A 24,358-nucleotide genomic window follows, 5' to 3' on the forward strand; every position below is an offset into this window, starting at 1 on the left:
TGTATATATGTATGTATATATATGTATGTATGTATGTATGTATATTCCTAAATATAGTCTGCTCATTCTGTATAATATTACATGTATATACAATTCTAGCACTGATTATTTGGTATTGGATTACCAATTGGTATGCTCTAGGAAACTATTTCTTCCACTCTCCTTAGCTGTCTGTCTGTAGACTTTTTGTGTAGGGTTGAGGCTCAGGAAACATCAAGGCAGAGAGGGCTAAAAGACTAAGAGTTTGAATTCCTTTTAATCATCAATGGGTGATGTAAATAAATAGATTCAGTTATATTCAAAGAATTTGAAATAATGTTAGGAAAATGAAATAAAATTCTTATTTTGTTCTTTTTCTTCTCTCATAAATTATATCCTGACTGCAACTGCAATTTGCCCTCCTTACATTCCTTCTAGCCTGCTGACCTCTCCCCTACCCCAGATTCCCTCCTCCTCTGTTTTCCTTCAACAAACAAACAAACAAACAAAAACAAAGAAAAGGAAGAGGAAGAGGAGGAAGAGGAAAAATAAGAGGAGGAAGAAGAAAAAGGAGAGGAAGAGGAGGAGGAGGGGGGAGGGGGAGGGGAGGGGGAGGAGGAGGAGGAGGAGGAGGAGGAGGAGGAGGAGGAGGAGGAGGAGGAGAAGGAGAAGGAGAAGGAGGAGGAGGAGGAGAAGGAGAAGGAGAAGGAGAAGGAGAAGGAGAAGGAGAAGGAGAAGGAGAAGAAGGAGAAGGAGAAGGAGAAGGAGAAGGAGAAGGAGAAGGAGAAGGAGAAGGAGAAGGAGAAGGAGAAGGAGAAGGAGAAGGAGAAAGAGGAGGGTAGCTTTCTCACACCTAACAAAATACAAGCCTAGGCACAAACCCTGAGTAGTAATTCAAATATGTCAAATAAAATTATAATAAATATCACATTGTAGGTGAGTGAAGCATGCAAGAAACATGTTACTTCAGAACTGATTTGATACTGCAATTCCTTTTATTGAAAATAAAGTCAGATTTTATAGAGGCATTTTCTCAATTAAGATTTCCTTTTACAGATAACTTTAGGTTGAATATCAAGGTGATCTAAGACAGCAGAGTTGGTATAGATGTTTGCCTATGAGAGCACAAGGACTTCACCTTGGATCTTAGAATCTCAGAACACACATTCAAAATCTAGAGACAATTAGTAGTGTCTTTTTTTTTTCCCCCGGGACAAGGTTTTTCTGTGTAGCCCTGGCTGTCCTGGCCCTCACTCTGCAGACCAGGCTGGTCATGAACTCAGAAATCCTCCTGCCTCTGCCTCCTGAGTGCTTGGATTAAAGGTGAGCACCACCACACCCGGCTAATAGTAGTATCGTAATCACTAGGAAGTTTAAGACAGACACCTCCTTGGTCCTCACAGCCCGTCAATGTAGTCTATTTGGCAAGTTCTAGGTCAGTGAGATATTCTTTCTCAAAAGAAAATGGTTCATGGAACTTCTGGCCTACACACACACACATTAGTAAATATATCTAATTAGTAAATTATATATATATATATATATACATATATATATACATATACATATACATATATATGTGTATATATATATACATATACATATACATATATATGTATATATATACATATGTAAAACATCCACATAAGCATATGGACACATAAAAATGATAATAAAATGAGACAGTTTAAAATGTTTAGATCATTTGAAACATTAACTGCCAACATTGTGCATTAATTATGAATGTATATGCAGGAAGTTCATTTCTTCTGAATTCTACTTCTACTTGGATGCCAAAAAATGAAATTTTGGATCAAAAAATAGCCACTTTTTAAGTGGAAATGAAAGATTTAATTGCATAGCATGTAAATGATTTAGCATAGGATTTATTGACATTTGTGATATTTAATAATCTGAGAAGGAAAATTTATCATACTTTAGAAAGTAAATAAGTGAAAGATTCTGAAATGACAAGTTACAGCTAAATTCTTCATAAACTATTTCAAGTGGTTACCTACCCCAAGATACAAAAGACAGGAATAATTGACCCCTGTATAGGCAAATAACTCCACTATGATATAACCAAAATATCCTGTAATGGGCCTGGCAGGTGGTTCACCATGTGAGGTTACTTGGCGCCAACCTTGATGACTTGAGTTCAATCTCTGGTAAAAGGAGAGAACATACTTTATGAAGTGCACAGTGTGGTACAGGCAACATCTCCCACTTAATAACTGTAAGTTTTAAAAATGTTATAGTATTAAGTCATGAGAAAAATAAATCATTCAGAATAATATCTTCAGATAAACAAATATAGTTGTCCAGAAAGGTTAAATAATTTCTGAAAGATTGTAGAGATAATATGTTCCAAATTTGCTATAAAAATCTTATATCTGTGTGATCAATTTTATAACTTCTAAATGTTTTTCATATACTTTGCTACGTAGTCATTTTTCATAGCTAGATTATGTTAAAATGTGATGCTTTATAATATATCAGTAAACTTTTCACTGCAATATTTTATTATAATTTCATAAAAATGGAAATTAGTGAACTCTAAACAAGCACTTGTTTTCAGAAAACAGGACCGCATGATTTGCTGGTGATAGTAAATATTTGGTAATGGATGGAGATGGTGTATAGCCCTGATATGTAATGCTACTGGTTTCCATGGTGTCAATACTTTAACCTTAGCTAATTTCAAAATACCACTAAGAGGTTCTTAATATTTACATTGGGAAGGGATACACACAATTAGTGGTTGTAAATAGATATAACCTGACTCAAGTATGTTATAAATTCACAAAATAAATGATGCATAACCAGCTAAAGTGATGAGAATAAGAGACTGGATGCTCTGCTCTCAAGGAAATCTATATCACTCTAGCCAAAGCTCAGGGAAAATTGAAGAAGTGGAAAGAATCAGTGAGTTGGAAGATGGAAGGGGTGTTTTATGATCAGGACAATATAAATGCATACATGAAATTATGGCAGCCATGATTACCTACACACACACACACACACACACACACAAAGTTAGACAAAGTGCAAGCTTAGATGGAGTAGATATTGTCCAGGCCTCATTCTTACAGAGGAGCTTTTAACAGTGGATAGTTAGTAGGGAAGAAGAATCAATGTTTTGGAAGATGAGGCCAAATGTAGCTTCCCCATGCTCCAGTGGATAGCCCCATACTGATTCACACATAGGGAACATTTATTGGACTTAATAAGTTATCAAAATTTTTTAAAAAGTAGTTAAGAAGATGGGGTAGTCATGTAGGAAGATAGAGAGAAATTTATAGGTGATAAATATGGTATAGCAATGTCCTATTTCATTGTACACATGCTTGTAGTCCTCAAAAATAAAGGAATGTTTGTATGTTTCTGTATATGTAACCATTTTCTTCAAGCACTAAACTGCCACTTTGAATTATAGTTGTTTATTCAAAGGAGTATATATAGTTTTACACTAGTCAGTAGGAAAATAATCAAAACAAAAGAAAAGGAACTTCATGACAACACATTTAGCTAGCTTGAGACAAAATCCCCATGCTTTTGACTTTGATCTTAGATCCTAAGTAATACAGCACATCTCCTAAATGAATGTATTTACCCACACTCTACACTCCTAGTCCCTCCTTCAAGGAATAAAATTGTACAAAAGATTGCTGATTTAGGCAGAATTTTTGGAAAATAAACTATAGTCTTCTAGCATAATGTTTCAGAGGACAGAGGACGGAAACATCTTGTATTCATTGCAATTTATGTGGAACACAACTTACTTAGACTTTCTGTGGTACTCTTAGTCAGAGGTAATTAACCACCAATTTTAGAGCACCAACAATTGCCAATGTTAATGTTTAATTAGCGAAAGGGAAGCACCTGTAGTGTGGAGGAAGAGGCTCCAAGATTAGACTATACACATTCAGGTTGCAACAAAAAAGAAATTAAATGAGCGTACTTATCTTCGGGGGAATACAGTTACTAAATTATTAGATAGCGTCAACTTACAGGAAGTAAAATTAGTAAGCAACCTTTTGCATATATAATTCATTATTGGCTTTTTACCAATAAGCTTCAATAAGTGTTTGTTAGCTTTCCTGTCCATTTAGCACAAAGGGAAGTTAGTTGTTCTTGGGACAATTAAATAGATCTATGACAGATTTAGCTGAATATGTCATCCTTTCTACTTGACATGTTGCCTCTCAAAAAAAAAAAAAAACCTGGCCCATATTTTTATTTTTTCATATTTCCGAGTTCATCTGGGGAAGACTATTCTGAACGCTTTCTCACAACAGTAACTTTCCTGCCATTTTAACATTTATAATTATCTTTTTGTGAAAAGATAAAAAGATTTAAAATGATTGTTCTTGGCAGTGGGCCTAAGGTGAAACTCTGTTGTATTTAATGTGTAAATTATAATGTGTGCAGATGTGAAGAGGGATTTTGTGAAATGCTCATTTAACCACAAGAATTTAAAGGAAAATGTCAGAGAGTTTGTACTCTTTCGCAGTGAATAATCATTGCAAAGCACCTCATAATATGTTATATACAAAGGGTAAATGAATAGTTTAGGTTAAATTCAACCAATATCTTTCTAGAAGACAGGAAGATAAAGGGAACAGTAGCTTGTCAGCAAGAATTTAGCAAAAAGCAAACCCTTTCCTTTCTGATTGTTACTTTGGAAGATATTTGAAATAAATAATTTTCATGTATCTGAAGGTAAATTGAGAATTGTCTTGCTCATCAACGGGCCTCACATCCCCTTCTTTTCAAGCTGAATTCATTTAATGCTTTCCTGATCAAATGCATGTGTAGTAGAATCCTAGCATCTAACTAGGAAACTAAAAGAAGACATCTTTAAGTTTTTGCATCTTGTCAATTAAAAATAAATGTTCCTTTCCTAAATTTAGATTGTAAAAATATTCAGTGTGCTTCTCTTCTGTTGTACCGATTAATAACATTGCCACCTGCTTATTCTGCTCCTTTAAGCTAGTTAGGGGACAGTACTTAGCAGTCATTAAATTTGGCTTATATTATACATCTAGAACTCCAAAATGGGAGAAGATTATTCAGTTAAGAGAGCTGGCTGCTCTTCCAGAGGATCCAGGCTTTTATTCCTAGTGCCCACATGGCAACTCATAAACATCTGTAACAGGAAAAATAAGGGCTATGGTACCTTCTTCTGGCCTCTGTGGGCACTGCATGCATGTGATACACATTTATGCATGCAGGCAATACGCCCATACACATAAAATATAATAAATATTTAAAAAAAACCAAAAGGGGATTGGCAAAAGTGCTTCAACTAGAAAAGAACTAAGTATTTGGGGAAGAAAATTCAATAGTTTTCTTATCTTCTCTCCCTCCCTCCTTCCCTCCCTCCTTCCTTCTTCCTTACCTCAGCCTCTCCCTGCATTTCTCCATTCTCTCATTTTCTGGTGAGGTTTCATTTCTTCTAGGCAATAATTTGGGTAAAGCCACACAATAAGCAATGCTTAAATAGAAAGATACACCATCAGCAATACATTTATCCTCTGTGTAAGTAGCTGTACTCTACTGATTATATATATTGTAATAGGTAGGGTATTACAAACTATCCACTTTACTATGATGATGAGAGGAATTAATTACATTAAAATTATGACTGAAATGATGAAAGTGCTATAAAAATTCAGGAAAGCCCAGCAGCCCTGAAGATGGAAAGTGTTATTGTGAAGATTTTTACTGAGGAGGAGGGATCATTTCACCATCCATGTTATACTTTTCTAACATATTTTAGGGCCTAAATGCAATTTTCATTATAGTTATTTAAACTTACTTTTTCACACTTTCTGACTTTTACTCAACACCCTTGCCACCCCTCATTATCCCTTCTCTTTGATAATAACCATTCCAACCTGTGTGAAATAATATCTCATTCTAACTGTTTTTCCTCTGACTATTCAAGATCGGTAAGAATATTTTTCATATACTTATTAGAGAATTTCTTATTTTCTATTAAAATTTTTTTCTGTATAGAATCATATCTACTACAGTTGTCTTCTTGTTGTTTGATTGTTTGAGTTCCATATAAATCATATTCTATTTATATGATTCATAGTTTTAAAGAAATTTATCCAACTCTGTGGGTAATACATATATATCTCCTGATATATGTTTTGAGCATCTTTGTTAGTGTAAATATGTTTATATATTTCTTGGCTTTCTTTGTATTGGTAAAAGTGTCTGTATTTATGAAAGTACCCATAATACTTTGAATTCTGTAGATTCACAACACACTTTAAAGTAAAATAATGTGACACTCATTTTTTTTTTTGGCTTAAGACTTGTTTTCTTTAATTCATTGACATTATGATGGGGATTTCCTTGATCACAATAGGTACTGTGAACATTTTAAAACTGCTTTCAACTAATAGGTTTTATTCTCTGAATGTTTCATAAATGTAATCAATGTAGTTTACTATATATATTCCCACTTCCTTTCCTATCTCCCATTAATGCCTTCTATCTCATCTCCCACACATCTACATATTTTTTACTTTTTTAGCTTAAGAAATAAGAATTTATTGTGTAGCTCCAGAGAAGTCCAAAACTGAAGTATTGGTCAGGATTACAGTTAGATTCCTTTAGGGTGCTGGAAGGGAAGATCAGTTACAGGTCTTTCTCCATGCCTCATGGGTGGCAATATTCAATAGTACATAGTGTTTTTCCTTTATGTGCTGAGCATGTCCCCAGGTATTCTCCTTTTACAAGGATGCCATCCATATTGAAGTGGGGTCCATACTAGTGATTCGATCACCACTGTAAAGACGCCATCTCTAAGCACGGGCACATGCACAGGTTTTGAGATTCAGGACAGCAGCATCTGAATTTTGAGGGTTAAGCAGTGGGATCTACTACAATAAAGAAATTTATTATCAATTATTAGTATCAGAGTTAACAATGAGCTACTTGAAAAACACCAGAGAGGATCAATGGAACTGAACAAAAACATTGATTATGACATAAGTATGTCCTTGATGTTAACAAAGATGGCGAGGCAAACACATAGGGAAGGATAGTCGTTTTAGGGTTTATGGTAACATAATAATTGCACAAAATTGTTTTGTTTTATAATTTCTATAGATTAATATAATGTACTTTGATCATATCCACCACCCTATTAGCATCTCCTCCTCCAAAGTTGTCAACAAACAGACAAAAAAAAAAAACAGTTGAAAAAGAAACACAAAACCAGAAACTGCCTACTCTTTACCTAACTCACACATATATATAAGTTTATGTTAAATATAGTACCATCATAAATCTAAGCAATAAAGCCATAAGTGTTTTAGAAGTAAACATAGAGTGAAATACTAGATTTGACAAAGGCTTTAAAAAAAATATTTCATTTATTTACTTTTTTACACTCCAGATTTTATTCCCCCTTCCTGTCTACCCTCTGACTGTTCCACATCCCATACCTCATCCCCACCCCTGTCTCTATAAGGATGTTTCCACCCCTCCCCATCCAACCAGACCTCTAAACTCCCTAGGGCCTCCAGTCTCTTGATGGTTAGGTGCATCTTCTCTGATTGAACCCAGACCCAGCAGTCCTCTGCTGTATATGTGTTGGGGGCCTCGTATCAGCTGGTGTATGCTGCCTGGTTGGTGGTCTAGTGTTTGAGACTGCTGGTCCTCCTACAGGGTCACCTTCCTCCTTAGCTTCTTCCAGCCTTTCCCTAATTCAGCCACAGGGGTCAGCAGCTTCTGTCCATTGGTTGGATGCAAATATCTGCACCTGACTCTTTCAGCTGCTTGTTGGGTTTTCTGGGGTGCAGTCATGATAGTTCCCTTTTTGTGAACGCTCCACAGCCTCAGTGTTAGATCTTGGGACCACCCCTTGGGCTGGATTCTAATTTGGGCCTGTTGTTGGACCTTCTTTTCCTCAGGCTTCTCTCCATTTCTATCCCTGCAGTTCTGTCAGACAGGAACAAGTATGGATTACAGTTTTGACTGTGGGATGGCAACTCCCTTCCTCACTTGATGCCCTGTCTTCCTACTGGAGGTGGGCTCTATAAGTTCCCTCTCCCTACTGTTGAGCAGTTCATCCAAGGTCCCTCCCTTTGAGTCCTGAGAGTCTCTCACTGCTCAGGTCTCTGGTACACTCTGGAGGGTCTCCCTACCCTCTTCCCTCCCAAGATTTCTGCTCCCATTCTTTCTTCTGACCCTTAGGGATTCAGTCCTTTTACCTCACCAACATGTCTTTTACTTCTATTGTTAATAACTCCCTGTGTATAAAAGAGCTGCCTATGTGCTCATAAGTATACAGCCCCCCACCCCCATCTACTGGCCATAAGGAACCTACCTAGCATGGCTGTTCCAAGAGTCAACTTATAGCAGCTAAGGTTACCAGCATAAAATGAAGCCAGTCAAATCCTCCTAAGGATTGGGGAGGTTGCTCTCAAGGTCCTGCCCTTATCAGTGGAGAGTATGCTGCTAAAGGAAAGTTACCCAAGAAAAACTAAAGTACTTAAGAAAAACAACTTAGATTGGAAAGATACATTTTATTTCATAGTTTAATACATCTCAGATCACTGTAGTTTTGTTTGGCAAGGCATAACATCATAACAGGAGATGCCCCCCCAATGATAATCAGGAAGGAGAGAGGGAAATATAAGTGGGTTGGGGAGGGAAAGGTAAAATGAACAACATACTCCATTGTTCTGGGGGCACACTAACAATGGCATAATTTTTCCAAGAGTACTCTGCCTCCTCTGTTTCATAACTTCTTAATAGTGCCAGTGGCTGGAAATAAAGACATTATAGGCTCTTTGAAGGGACAACTAATGTACAAATTATAATGTGTTCTGTCTCTGATATTGTCCTGTTAGATTCTTGTGAAAGTCTTATGTCCTGGTGAGGCTCTGTTTCAGAGTTCTCTGATAGTAGCCTAAATATTTGGTATGCTTGTGGTTGTGGTTGCATACATGACAGGAAGTTCTCACACTGGATCATTGGATATTTCTCTGAGTTGGGTATTACTTATATATCATGACCATGATGGGCAGAAACGTTTTGGTTTTTGTTTGTTTGTTTGTTTTGAGACAGGGTTTCTCTGTATATCTCTGGCTGTCCTGAAACTCACTTTGTAGACCAGGCTGGCCTGGAACTCAGAAATCTGCCTGCCTCTGCCTCCCAAGTGCTGGGATTAAAGGTGTGCGCCACCAGCGTCCAGCAGATGGGCAGAAACTTAAAAACAAGTTTGTTTTGAGACCACCACTGAAACTGACATCCTCAGGTCAATCTCTGGGTTATAAATAGACAAAGCCACAGTGGTTTTATGGTTGAATAGATCATAGTATTCCATTGCAGTTGTGGAATGTAGTAGTTTGTTTTGAGGGATGTTTCAAGATCTACAATATGGTTGAGGTCAAGGATCTATAGGGAATTTTATGAAAGTACATGTCTCTAAATTTCTAGTAGGCAGAAATACTGTCCTCCTACAGGAAATATAGGCAGAACAAAAATAAAGTGATGTTAAGGATCTTCTGGAGATAGTGTTTGGTTTGTCTGACACTAGTTCCCAGGCCACAGCTGAGACATGCTTTAGCTGAACTTTTGGGTAACTTGTGGTAACCTGCTTAACCCATGTCAGTAAGAAGTCCTTGTGTACTAAGGTATCAATGTATAGGGCTGTTCCTTGATTTCTAGGTAAATGATATGTTTTCTGGGGTCAAGATTAAAGGAGGCTATTGTCAAGCTATTACTGGAGAAAAGGGCTATTTCTGGGTTGTATGCCTGATGCATAATTTGTAGGTCTATCACATAAATACTTTCAAAATGATATTTCTAGGCCATAGGTTCCACAGAGATGTTAAAACCTCTTATATGATCTCTAGGATTCTGAAGATAGTCTTTGTCTTTGTATGCAGGTGAAAGTGCTGTTGTGTGAGATGGGTCAAGAGAGTTATTTATAATTTTATGCATTGAACATCTTTAATGAAGTAAAATGGACATGTTTTAGAGGATAAAATCATAGTGTTGAACAATGGATACAGATAACCTGATAGCATTTTACTTCTATTTCAATACATAACTCGAAGAACTTCCTTGTTGAAATATAGTACATAATCATTTGAAATTAGGCTGTGTTAATGGTCCTTCAAAATTATGCATACATAAACATAAAACATGTATGGATGGGGAGCTGGTCTCACTTCTTTCTTTTAGTACTGGGCTTTTGTCTGGCTTGAAACTGCAAGCCCTGTGCACGCTTCCACAGTCTCTCTGTGTTAATTTGTGCATGGTCTTGTATCTGGAAGACACTGTATCTTGGATTCATTCATCTACACTGATCCTTAAAATCTTTCTACATATTCAGTATAGATCCTTGAGCCTTGTGAGGAGGGGTTTTATAAAGCCATACCATTTAGGACTGAGTGCTCCAAAGTCTCTCTCATATATATTGTTCATTTGTAGGCCTCTGTGTCAATTGCAATCTACTGCAAGAAACTTCTTGGATGTAAATTGAGTGATGCACTTATCTACAAGTATAGAAATATAATTGAATTCCTATCCATGGGCATCAATATAAAGAACTTAAATGTTTTCACTTTCCTAAACAACTAATTTACCTTCTTATGAACATCTTAAGCTGGACGTGGTGGCACATGCCTTTAATCCCAGAACTTGAGAGGCAGAGGCAGGCAAATTTCTGAGTTCAAGGCCAGCCTGGTCTACAGAGTGAGTTGCAGGACAGCCAGGACTGCACAGAGAAACCCTGTCTTGAAACCCCCCCAAAAAAACAAAAACAAAAAACAAAAACAAAAAAAAACACCTTAGGTTGGACATTAACATTATGCTGGCTGCTTTCTTTGATTAAATTTCATATTTGTTAAATATCTAGATCATTGGGGGATTACACAGAGAATGGAAATTGCTGAAGAGACTTTATATGCTCAGTATGTAAGACTATATTATCATTAGTTTTAATAGACTCTTTAGTGCTCATTTTAACATATCCTTTGGAATAACCATTAACTATGCCCTATATGTTGATATGGGCTAACAGGCAGAGGAAAAGCATGAAAGTAAACAAAACTTAAAATAGCAGTCAGCACAGTAGATTATATGAACGCTTCCCAAGGTAGCAGAGTTTAAAAACATTGGCCTCTGAAACTAAAATCACTATGGCATTTTGCATAGTGAAAGAGTTCTTCTATCAAATACTATAATTAACCGAGTAAATACGGTAGTCCAGCTGGCATGCTGCCACATACTTGTGATGCCAGAACTGATATTTACACTTTATTTTTATATGTCATAACTAAAAAAATTAGCTCTTGTAGAGCAGACAAAATCATGATGAAAGAAATATTTCATCACAGTTCTTGGAACACTTTGCTAGACTGTATTAAAAAACAATGAATCAACCTGTCATATGTAGTTAGAGCTTGATGAAGCAATGAAGTCTTGACCTAGAGTGTCAGAGGTAACTGAAAAGAGAAGTTAGAATAGCAATAAAATATGTAACAGTGAACTACAAATACTGGAGATTGGCAAGGAAAGACAACAAGAGAAGACTGGAGAGTGGAGTTTGGGGATGGATGTGTAGCTCATCAAATGTAATTGTTCAAACTCTTGCTAGATGTTTTCCACAGTTATGTACTTAGTGATGCCTTTATTTTTCCAAAGCTATCTGAAACCGATTTGATATACATTGGGGGAGTCATTTCTTTAATTTGAAACCTTCTGAAGTTTGCTAAGGAACATTGATTCTATTGATGTTACTAGTAGCTATTCAAGCGGAATCCGAAGTACCTCCAAAAATTTCCACTATATCTTTTGTTTTTTTATACTAAAACGTTATTACTATTAAGTAAATGTATGACAAAACGACAAACTCTTTGAAGGATATTAGGACCAGGCCTAGAATATATTTTGTTTAAGTAGAGAACAGTCTGGTAAATGAAGTATAAAATAACTTCACAGTTATACCTTATATTAAGTAATTAGTCAACCCTTGAGTTTTTAATGACATCTGATTTCTTCTTCAGCTAGGCTAAGAACAAATATTTAACATTAGCAAGGGGATGAAACATCTCAATAGTAAATAGTAACTATAAGCAATTCAATTCATTACACTTATAATATGAATGCATAAACATGAATTTGTCCCAAGAACCTTGATATTATATGCATTAGCCCTTCAAACTGTAGATTATCCTTTCTCTTTTCAGTATCTTTATGCTAAAAGTATTTTTCCAAAAGTTTCCAATGCTAAAATACAATATCCATTTACAAGTCCACATTTACCTTTTGGGTGTGCTTTAAAAATACCACAAATATAATGAACAAATAGTAATTGCTCCTTGTATTAATAGCTCTCAGAGATACTTAAGCTACCATGAACCAAGAACTGCTTGATGTCCAGTTTCACATAAACACCATTTTATAAGTTACCATAGTGACCCCTTTCTAGTTCTGTACTTGAACCATTTCATTTACGATAAATATTAAATATTCATTTTTCATGGAGTACTTTTTTCTTAATTGTTGAATAGGTTGCTGATTCCATTGATATAGACTGGAATAGAATCTAGTGGAATGATTAGACAACTGATTAGTTTGCTGTCACTGAGAAAGGATGAATTCAGGTTGCTGACAGAATTTGTTTTTCTTCATAAACACGGAAAGGTCAGGTAGAGTTTAACTACCATTGGTGTCTTTGATACATTGTAATAAATGTCAACCCCAAATATTAATTCATGATGCAATTAAAATTCTTAGTGTTCCAGCAAGAAATATCCTGACTTAGTTAAACATGCACATAGGTAATCGTTAACAGTGCTTTAATAGGCAGGCGGACATCTTCAGAGACATTGTCAGTTTTTATTTTGAACATTTACTATAAGATAAAACATTACACATTCATGACACTGTGATAAAGTTTTTTAAATATCAATAATTCTAAAAAGTGAAGACTGAGTCTTGCATTACTACAGACAGACCCCTTTTAAGGAATTTAGTTGAAGTGTTCTCACGTGCTGCTAGTAAATATACCCTTAACTGTCAGTAAGTAAATCTTTGGCTGTTTTTTTAAGTCTGTCACAGAATGTAGCCTTTTTTTTTTTTAAGGAATAGTACAAATAGTTGACTGACAAAGATGATCTAACCTTATTTATCATGAAATTAATTACTGCTCATAAAATTTATATTAAATAATGTAAAGGTTCAAGGCATCATAGATTTATAGTGTTTTCTTTATTTCAAACAATGAAACCACGTGCTCTCACATTACTCTTTGATTCATAAATGGATAGTTGTATGAAATAAAAAAGTTTGAAAGGGAAATTTCATAATCTCAGTAGGTAAAGAATCAGCTTCAATGAACATTACACTGGAGACAGATATGGCACAGAATGTCATATGTTGCTCCTAGAAGACTTATTGAACTTTCTTGGAGAGCTGCCAACTTACAAAGTTTATAAGGTGATAGTGACTCTAGTTCAATCACAGAAGTATGAAGTGCTGTTATTATTCATGTGATTTAAAAAAAAACTTACACATTAAGTTCTCCTAAACAGTTTTATCAAATGATGAAAAAAAAATCTGTATTAGGATAAATTACTTAAAAAGATAGACCTGAGTAAAATCAGGACACTGAAATAATTTAAACGTACATAATGTTTAGATGTTATAAGTGGCATTAATTCTATAAAACAGAATCTCATAGTTTAGCTAAATAATGTAGGAATATCATTGCTATGTTGTGGGCTTATCTGACATGTTTCTTAGCAACTTCTTTTTATGTAGTATATAAGGTTGACATACCAGCAGAGCTATTTGTGTAGGAACTTTAAAGGAGGGGGTGTTTCATTTTACACAGTACAAATAACCTTGTAATTAAACTGAAACAAATAATTGCCAAGAAGCAATTATCATTCAATTAAAGAGTAATTACATGGTTATTTGTGCCCTGTAACGTAAAGCATTACTGAGATCAGTAATGCAATCAATATTTTAGTGGAAACAGGATGTTGCAATGATGGACCTTTCAACCTATGCTGATTAAATTGTCATCCAAATAACAGTTTTCTAGTTAAATCGCCACATGTTTATTTGTCTTGATTAATATGTAAATATCTTCCTGATGATAATAAAGCTTTTTAAGATAAGAAGCATCACAGGATCATCTATCAAGATGTGTGATCTTTTCCAGCTTTTACAGAATTCTGCATACTCTTTCATCATTTTCTCAGAATTATCTTGGAAATGAAACATAGGAAGTTTAGAAGTACTAAAGTGTCACTCTATATTGTAATTCAGTCTGAAGTTATAAATAATATCAATATTCATATTCTATTGAATATTTAATAGAATTTTACAAATGATACATTAATTTTACTAACCTAATTTCAATAACTTTATTCTAAGGAACTTAAATCTTACAAAAATATTAAAGTTGATATCTGCATGGGATTTCTGTTCATATACTTTTAAATATGTCTATAAAGAGAAAGCACATCACCATCCTCATTAAATAGTGAATAAAAATTTAAATTATAGTCAAAGTATATATTTCTGTCACTAGAATATACATTTTTCAAAGACACAACTTGTTCTGTGTTTTCACATTATCCAAATAGTGAAATCATAACAAATAACCTTTTTATCAGCTTACATTTTAACCTATGAATAACACTACCATAGTCAGTGAATACCTAGTACTTATGTATTTACTGGATTACTGGACAAGTGATATGGTTACATATATATGTGATTGCAGGAGCAGTTAGCTGGTAGTCAGGTCTTTAAGCTTCTTGTGTCTCTCAAAGCATAATAAAGTAATATCTCCCATATACTTTTTGACAATATATGGTCAGATTTGAATAAATCATAGGCTCATGCTTATATAATTGCAGTAGAGTGCAGGATCTGAAATACAATAATTTCTGATGAATAAATTCATAGAAATGGCCCTCTGTTCATTTTATTAAGTAGAAAATAACATTCTAAGAATATTTGGAAACTGTAGAAACAGGGAAATAAATATTTTCCATCTGTCAACAAATACGTTTAAGCAACTATTTCCTGGGCTTCCTGCATGCTACGAACCATAGGAATTCTTAAAGATTTGGTGATCTATAGCACTAGCCATGCATATGTGCTCATGAAACTCATGCTCTAGTTTGAGTGACTCACATTCAATCATGTCAAAAGGATAAACTAGAAAATTAAAAGCATAAAAGAATGGAGGATTTAATCCCCTGTAATTTATATGTGTTAAATGTGACAAAAGCCATAGATTCTCCAGTATATATCCATCCAATTTTAGAAGTCAAAGTGCAACCTTTAAACCACGTGTTTTCTCAATTTGTTTGAAGAACACTGTTTCAAATAGGAAGAACACAGAGACAAAGAGAGACAGAGACAGACACACACCCCCACAAACACACACACACACACTGAAAAACAGTTAAGCTATATAGCTTTTAAAGTCTTTGTTAACAGTTGGCTGTCATATGGCTTAACTTTAGACCAATTTCCCTTACAAATATCGATGCAAAAATACTCAATAAAATTCTCGCTAACAGAATCCAAGAACACATCAAAACAATCATCCATCCTGACCAAGTAGGTTTTATTCCAGGGATGCAGGGATGGTTTAATATACGGAAATCCATCAACGAAATCCATTATATAAACAAACTCAAAGACAAAAACCACATGATCATTTCGTTAGACGCAGAGAAAGATTTTGACAAAATCCAACACCCATTCATGATAAAAGTCTTGGAAAGACCAGGAATTCAAGGCCCATACCTAAACATCATAAAAGCAATCTACAGCAAACCAGTAGCCAACATCAAAGTAAATGGTGAGAAGCTGGAAGCAATCCCACTAAAATCAGGGACTAGACAAAGCTGCCCACTTTCTCCCTACCTATTCAACATTGTACTTGAAGTTCTAGCCAGAGCAATTCAACAACAAAAGGAGATCAAGGGGATACAAATTGGAAAGGAAGAAGTCAAAATATCACTTTTTGCAGATGATATGATAGTTTATACAAGTGACCCTAAAATTTCCAACAGAGAACTCCTAAACCTGATAAACAGCTTCGGTGAAGTGGCTGGATATAAAATTAACTCAAACAAGTCAATGGCCTTTCTCCACACAAAGGATTAACAGGCTGAGAAGGAAATTAGGGAAACAACACCCTTCTCAATAGTCACAAATAATATAAAATACCTTGGAGTGACTCTAACTAAGGAAGTGAAAGAACTGTATGAAAAGAACTTCAAGTCTCTGAAAAAAGAAATTGAAGAAGATCTCAGAAGATGGAAAGATCTCCCATGCTCATGGATTGGCAGGATCAATATAGTAAAAATGGCTATCTTGCCAAAAGCAATCTACTGATTCAATGCAATTCCCATCAAAATTCCAATTCAATTCTTCAACAAATCAGAAAGAGCAATCTGCAAATTCATCTGGAATAACAAAAAAAAAAAACCCTAGGATAGCAAAAACTCTTCTCAAGGATAAAAGAACCTCTGGTGGAATCACCATGCCTGACCTAAAGCTGTACTACAGAGCAATTGTGATTAAAAACTGCATTGTACTGGTATAGCGACAGACAAGTAGACCAGTGGAATAGAATTGAAGACCCAGAAATGAACCCACACACCTATGGTCACTTGATCTTTGACAAGGGAGCTAAAACCATTCAGTGGAAAAAAGACAGCATTTTCAACAAATGGTGCTGGCACAACTGGCGGTTAACATGTAGAAGAATGCAAATGTATCCATTCCTATCTCCTTGTACTAAGGTCAAATCTAAGTGAATCAAGGAACTCCACATAAAATCAGAGACACTGAAACTTATAGAGGAGAAAGTGGGGAAAAGCCTTGAAGATATGGCACCGGGAAAAATTCCTGAATAGAACAGCAATGGCTTGTGCTGTAAGATCAAGAATTGACAAATGGGACCTCATAAAATTGCAAAGCTTCTGTAAGACAAAGGACACCGTCAATAAGACAAAAAGGCAACCAACAGACTGGAAAAGGATCTTTACCTATCCTAAATCAGATAGGGGACTTATATCTAATATATATAAAGAGCTGAAGAAGGTGGACTCCAGAAAATTAGATAACCCCATTAAAAAATGGGGCTCAGATCAAAACAAAGAATTCTCATCTGAGGAATACTGAATGGCTGAGAAGCACCTGAAAAAATGTTCAGCATCCTTAATCATGTAGTAAATGCAAATCAAAACAGCCCTGAGATTCCATCTCACACCAGTCAGAACGGTTAAGATCAAAAATTCAGGTGACAGCAGATGCTGGCAAGGATGTGAGAGAAAGAGGAACACTCCTTTATTGTTGGTGGGATTGCAAGCTTTTACAACCACTCTGGAAATCAGTCTGGCGGTTCCTCAGAAAATTGGACATAGTACTGCCAGAGGATCCACAATACCTCTCCTGGGCAGAGATGCCCCTCAACAATGGAATGGATACAGAAAATGTGGTATATTTACACAATGGAGTACTACTCAGCTATTAAAAAGAATGAATTTATGAAATTCCTAGACAAATGAATTGACCTGGAGGGCATCATCCTGAGTGAGGTAACCCAATCACAAAAGAACTCACATGGTATGTACTTACTGATAAGTGGATATTAGCCCAGAAACTTAGACTACCCAAGATACAAGATACAAAGCACATGAAACTCAAGAAGATCGAAGATCAAAGTGTGGACACTTTGTACATTCTTAGAATTGAGAACAATTCTGCCATTGGCAGGTGGATCCCTGTCATATCCAGGGATCCACCCATAATCAGCATCCAAACGCTGACACCATTGCATACACTAGCAAGATTTTATCGAAAGGACCCAGATGTAGCTGTCTCTTGTGAGACTATGCCGGGGCCTAGCAAACACAGAAGTGGATGCTCACAGTCAGCTAATGGATGGATCACAGGGCTCCCAATGGAGGAGCTAGAGAAAGTACCCAAGGAGCTAAAGGGATCTGCAACCCTATAGGTGGAACAGCATTATGAACTAACCAGTACCCCGGAGCTCTTGACTCTAGCTGCATATGTATCAAAAGATGGCCTAATCGGCCATCACTGGAAAGAGAGGCCCATTGGACTTGCAAACTTTATATGCCCCAGTACAGGGGAACGCCAGGGCCAAAAAGGGGGAGTGGGTGGGTAGGGGAGTGGGGGTGGGTGGGTATGGGGGACTTTTGGTATAGCATTGGAAATGTAAATGAGCTAAATACCTAATAAAAAATGGAAAAAACAAAGAATTGAGAACAAAACACCCATGGAAGGAGTTACAGAGACAAAGTTTTGAGCTGAGACAAAAGGATGGACCATCTAGAGACTGCCATATCCGGGGATCCATCCCATAATCAGCTTCCAAATGCTGACACCATTGCATACACTAGCAAGATTTTGCTGAAAGGACCCTGATATAGCTGTCTCTTGTGAGGCTATGCTGGGGTCTAACAAACACAGAAGTGGATGCTCACAGTCAGCTATTGGATGGATCACAGGGCCCCCAATGGAGGAGCTAGAGAAAATACCCAAGGAGCTAAAGGGATCTGCAACCCTATACGTGGTACAACAATATGAACTAACCAGTACCCCCCCCCCCCGAAGATCGTGTCTCTAGCTGCATATGTATCAGAAGAGAGGCCCATTGGTCTTGCAAACTTTATATGCCTCAATACAGGGCCAAGAAGTGGGAGTGGGTGGGTAGGGGATTGGGGGGGAGGGTATGTTAGACTTTCGGTATAGAATTGGAAATGTAAATGAGGAAAAATACCCAATAAAAAATTAAAAAAATAGAAGCATACTTTAGCTGACTGTGTGAGTAGTGATACAGGAACAAAGCACTGACTCAGGAGGAAAATACAAAGAATAAGTGTGTGAGTTTAAGTAGGAGGCTTGAGATCTGACAAAAACAAGACACAATGAAACATTTAGAATGTTTAGATATAGTGACTATTATTTAACAAAATATTTTATCTTCTCATTTTTCCTTTATTTTAAAATTAGATATTTTCTTTATTTACATTTCAAATGTTATCCACTTTCCTGGCTTCCCCTCAGGAAAAAAACAAAAACAAAAACAAAAAAAACTATCCCATCCCCCCTCCCTTTGCTCACCAACCCACCCACTCCAGCTTCCTGGTCCTGGCATTCCCTTACATTGGGGCATCCAGCCTTCACAGTACCAAGGGCCTCTTCTCCCATTGGTCCCTCCATGTGTACTCTTCGGTTGGTGGTTGAGTCCCTGGGAGCTCTTGGGGTACTAGTTGGTTCATATTTTTGTTCCTCCTATGAAGCTGCAAACCCCTTCAGCTCCTTGGGTCCTTTTTCTAGCTCCTCCATTGTGTACCCTGTGCTCAGTCAGTCCAATGGTTGCCTGAGAGCATCCACCTCTGTATTTATCAGGCATTGGTAGAGCCTCTCAAGAGACAGCTATATCAGGATGCTGTTAGCAAGCACTTGTGGGCATTCGAAATAGTGTCTGGGTTTGGTGATTGTATATAGGATGGATCCCCAGGTGGGAACAGTCTCTGGATGCTTCAGTCTCTGCTCCACATTTTGTCTCTATATCTCCTCCCATAGGTATTTTGATCCCACTTCTAAGAAGGGCCAAAGTATCCACACTTTGGTCTTTCTTCTTATTGAGCTTCATGTGGTCTGTGAATTGTATCTTGGGTATTCTGAACTTCTAGGCTAATATCCACTTATCAGTGAGTGCATACTGTGTGTGTTCTTTTGTGATTGGGTTACTTAAATCTGATAGAGGGCTAATATCCAATATATACAAAGAACTCCAGAGAAAGAAAGAAAGAAACAAATATTTATTTCTCTTCAGAGATATAAACAAATAATTCTCAACTAAGGAATACAGAATGGCTGAAAAGCACCTAAAGAAATGTTCAACATCCTTAATCATCAAAGAAATGCAAATCAAAACAACCCTGAGATTCTACCTCACACCAGTCAGAACTGCTAAGGTCAAAAGCTCAGGTGACAGCAGATGCTGGCAAGGATGTGAAAAAAGAGGAACACTCCTCCATTGCTGGTGGGATTGCAAGCTGGTACTCTGGAAATCAGTTTGATGGTTCCTCAGAAAATTGGACATAGGAGGATCCAGCAATTCCTCTCCTGGGCATATACCGGAGATGCTCCAACATGTAATAAAGACACACACTCCACTATGTTCACAGCAGCCTCATTTATAATAGCCAGAATCTGGAAAAAGCCCAGGTGTCCCTCAAGAAAAGAGTGGATACAAAAAATGTGGTATATTTACATAATGGAGTACTTCTCAGCTATTAAAAACAATGAATTTATGAAATTCTTAGGCAAATGGATGGAACTAGAAAATAATTTACCTTCAAGTGATAAATATTTTTCAATGATCTTGGGCACCTAAAGCATATTTGATGTAAAAAAAAAAAAACTCATTTCCTTTTCTGTACCCTTAAATGATCTAAGAAGATATAAAATAGGGCCAAGGTAAAAACATTTTTTTGCTAGATTGATACAGAATATTAATGTTTAATGGCAGAAAATAACACTAGCACAATTTGTGAAAAATGAGAGTGGTAATAGTACTACTGTGTAAAAATTTTTTCGACCTGTCCTTATTGGACAGCAGAGTTTCTTTTATATCGATAGAGTGAGTGCATCACTACTGCTAAGTTGATAGGATGTAGTTCAGCTTCTATGTCTTTGTGAACAAGAAGCCAATTTTGTGGAAATGTTGCCTATCTAAATGAACCACAGACTTTTTTTAATGCTCACTATATTTAACATAGTATTTTACAACTTTTGTATTAAGCAAAAGTCCTTTCTTTTTTTTTATAAAATACTTTTCTATTAAAAGGAAATAATGGCATCTTATTCAAGATTAAAAGTAGTATGTGAAATATTGGGCCTGCAAGATGGCTCAATGGATAAAGGTACTTGTTGATAAACCTAAGAGCCTAAGTCCAATCTCAAGGACCAACACTGTAAATGGAGAGAAGTGCTTCTCCCTAGTTCTCTGACATCGTTAAACATGATCTGACATGCAATACTGCCACAGAACTAAAAATAAATATAATAAAATATATAGTAACTTGAGAATAACTTTATTCTAATATTTTATTATTCATATGTATGCAATTTTGTCAACCTCCAAATTATGATTTTAGAATACTATATAAGGGCATGAAATGGTAAAAAACAGATACACACATTTGTATTTTATTACTGAAACTATCATTTATTTATTCCCCACCCCTTTGTACTCATGATTAAACTCAGGACTCTGTGCATTCAGAGCAAGCTTTCTACCACCCAAATATAAATGACAGTTTCTGAAAATATCTTTTTTGAACTTTGCACTAGAGCTAAGAATGTGTGAATGTAACAGTTTTCATAAATGCTTTAAGTGTTGATTCAACTAGAATATATGGGCAGCACAAGTTGCATTTGATGGGTTCAAACCAAAGATGATAAAACGTTGGGTGGATATGGAGAGAGGAAGAGATGGAGGAAGGGTGAATATGACACATTATACAAATTTCTCAGTGGTCCAATAAGATTGTGTGAAGAAATATTTGATCTGAGAAAAAGACAGCCTACATGGCAAATTTTCTTTGTGTGGTCACTCCAAAATAGGCAGAAAAAAATGTAACATACTAGGAATGAGTTTCCATTGTTTCTCATGGCTTTCCAGCAGCTGTGGAAATGCTAATGACCACTATGGTTTATTTCATTACTCACAGCTCTGTACCCATCTCCTCTGCTATGGCAAGTGGAGGCTTACACTGTCTGATTTTGTTCCATCTGAGTTCTGTGACTCATTAACTCAGACCTTAATAGCATATATTGATGTCAGGGATCACATGGCTTTAAGAACAGGATATAGTTTATAGATTCTTCACAACAGGTGGTTTGTTTTGCAAAGTACTGGCTTACAAATGAAATGAAAACCTAGAATAGAATTTGATTCTTGGCAACTTTAATATTAGCCATGACTAAGTTGTAAAATTTGTTGTAAACTGTTGGTTTTCCTTATTAACCTATGAAACTGCATAGTCTCTAATACAATGCTTTATTTATTCTTGACAATTACATAAGATACAGAAAGCAAATGTATCAAGTAATAGTATTTGAGCTTTATCTTTGTTTTCCAACAGTTCAAGGCCTGGCAGGCCCCCTAAGCGTTCTTTGGGAGTATTGCAAGATAATGCCCGACTTCTGCCCCATGCAGTCCCAGGCCTCTTATCACCAGGACTGATCACTCCAACAGGTAATGCAATCCATCAGTCTTGTCTCTTCTTACTGCCAAGAGTCTGAAACAAACTAATATTGATATAAGTGTCTTTTCCATCCAAGCTTTTCAAGCTCTACTAGAGGTTACATTATTGAATTTTTTGGAGTATTCATGCAAACACAATTTTTATTTTAACTTCAATTACTAAAATTAAAAGGATATGATTTTCTAAATGTCATATCCTAATGTGAAATCTCTTTCAATGTGTTTATTGAGGGCTGGGAGTAAAGATGTGGAATGAACAAGTTAGCGTTATCGGAAAGCTTCTTGTGAGGTGCTTACCTTATGCATCTCACCAATATTTGTTTATTCTGTTGTGAGTATCTCTGTATATTGTCAGATACTATACCAGCTTAAGAACCTGGAAAGAAAATACGCATCCTCTGATGAGCAGTAATATATTAGTAAGTAAACCTGTGGGTGGTAATTGTCCTGAATAATTTTTTTGGAACTGTGAAGTAAGTAATACTACCCATTTCATAGATTATCATAGAACTCTCTCAATACTCTAAAAGTGCTCATGGTTATACAAGAGTCTTGAAAAATTATCTTAATCGTTCTCTAGTAAAAAATAAGATCTTTAAAACTATTATATCAAGAAAAAATAATGAAAAGTCATTATCTATCATTAACACAAATTTATAAAATACACATCTTATTTTTTCCTTAGAAAAGGAACAAATATATGAGTACTCCTCTTGGTTGTCCTAGAATTAAGGACAAAAGATATAATAGTCATATTGGAGCATGGCAGCGGCCATAATACAACTAGATACACGGAGTCACAAGCTCTCAAAGGTGCAAGCAAATAAATTAATTTGTTAAATTAGGTAATGATCAGAAGATTGATTCTTTAGATCTATTTGTATTTTGTAGGCTTAGTGTCAGACATGTGGAGAATGAAGGGATGACACTCCAGGCACATAGAAGCACTGAAGGGATAAGAAAGTGCTTATTGTGACAGGGAAATAGCAATGAAATTAAAGAGACTAAAGCAGAGATTTGAGGTGGAAAATGTGTAACTGATGTGCTTTGAATAGAAAATGAAGGAAATAAATTGCAGCTTGTGAAACTAGCATTTGATTTACTAATTTAAACCGTAGGACCAGATACTTCCAAAATATATTTCAAAACTTTCTTTTTCTTTTCATTTTTTTTCTTTTTGTATGTAGCTCATATGAAATTGTGAAAATAGTTCAGGCTTCACATTTCTGTGGCAGAGACTCATGTGCTCTAATACATAGAATTTTACTTTTGTTGAATCACTTTATTTATTAGAGTAACCATTTACTGAAGAACTGAGTTAAGATTTTAAAATGAATGGCTGTAAAGGGTACATAAAAATGAAGCTAATAGTAGAAATTCTGAGCAGTTGGCTCTATTAGAAGTGAGAAATATGGGGTATCCGAACTAAGACATAATCAGTTCTGTGGAAAAGAAGTTCCAAAGTGATTTATTAATAAGAATTTGTTGTTAGATAATTGATTAGACGTAGATATGGAGCCAGTAAAGTCTAAGATAATTTGTGTTCTGTTTTAGTGTCATCAGCTATATATATACATATATATATATAGATTCAGGTTTTGGCGAAAGGACAATACTTTAATGACTTTAAATATTTATATGCCAATTCTTATATTACAAAGGTTGTCGTGTACATATAGCCACATGTAGATATATAATAGTTTCTGGACTGTATATTAATACTCAACAGATAATCTGTATCTGGACTTCTAGAAAACATCATGAAATGTTGTTCAATGTTGAGTAAACAGTAGTAGTTTATCTATTTTGGGGAAATCTCTAATGAGTATTATGGTCCTAGTATGTATGAGGCATTGGTGCTAAATGTTTCATATATACTTCATTTCATCTTTGTAGTAATCTCATAGAAAGTGCCTTCATTTTTCAAGTGATATGTGGCTCGGTGAGTTTAATTGTTTTAAGCCATAAAGTGAATGGTAGAGTTATGTTTAAACATAGCTGTTATTTTTCATTAATCCATTTGTGTATTCCAGTTACATCTCAATATTTAACAGCTCC

General features: G+C 35.8%; 1 protein-coding gene across 20 annotated transcripts in view; it reads left to right on the forward strand.

Moving 5' to 3' along the window:
• Dach2 (dachshund family transcription factor 2) overlaps positions 1 to 24,358 on the forward strand; it is a 538,891-nt gene that overhangs the window by 236,574 nt on the left and 277,959 nt on the right. For all 20 annotated transcript variants that reach the window (XM_011247714.2, XM_030251527.1, NM_001289734.1 and 17 more), the window contains one exon: positions 22,179 to 22,291. In XM_011247714.2, coding sequence (XP_011246016.1) covers positions 22,179 to 22,291 — 113 coding nt within the window. The remainder of the gene's footprint in view (positions 1 to 22,178; positions 22,292 to 24,358) is intronic.

Source organism: Mus musculus, chromosome X (assembly GCF_000001635.26).
Source record: "Mus musculus strain C57BL/6J chromosome X, GRCm38.p6 C57BL/6J".
NCBI classification, from domain to species: Eukaryota; Metazoa; Chordata; class Mammalia; order Rodentia; family Muridae; genus Mus; species Mus musculus.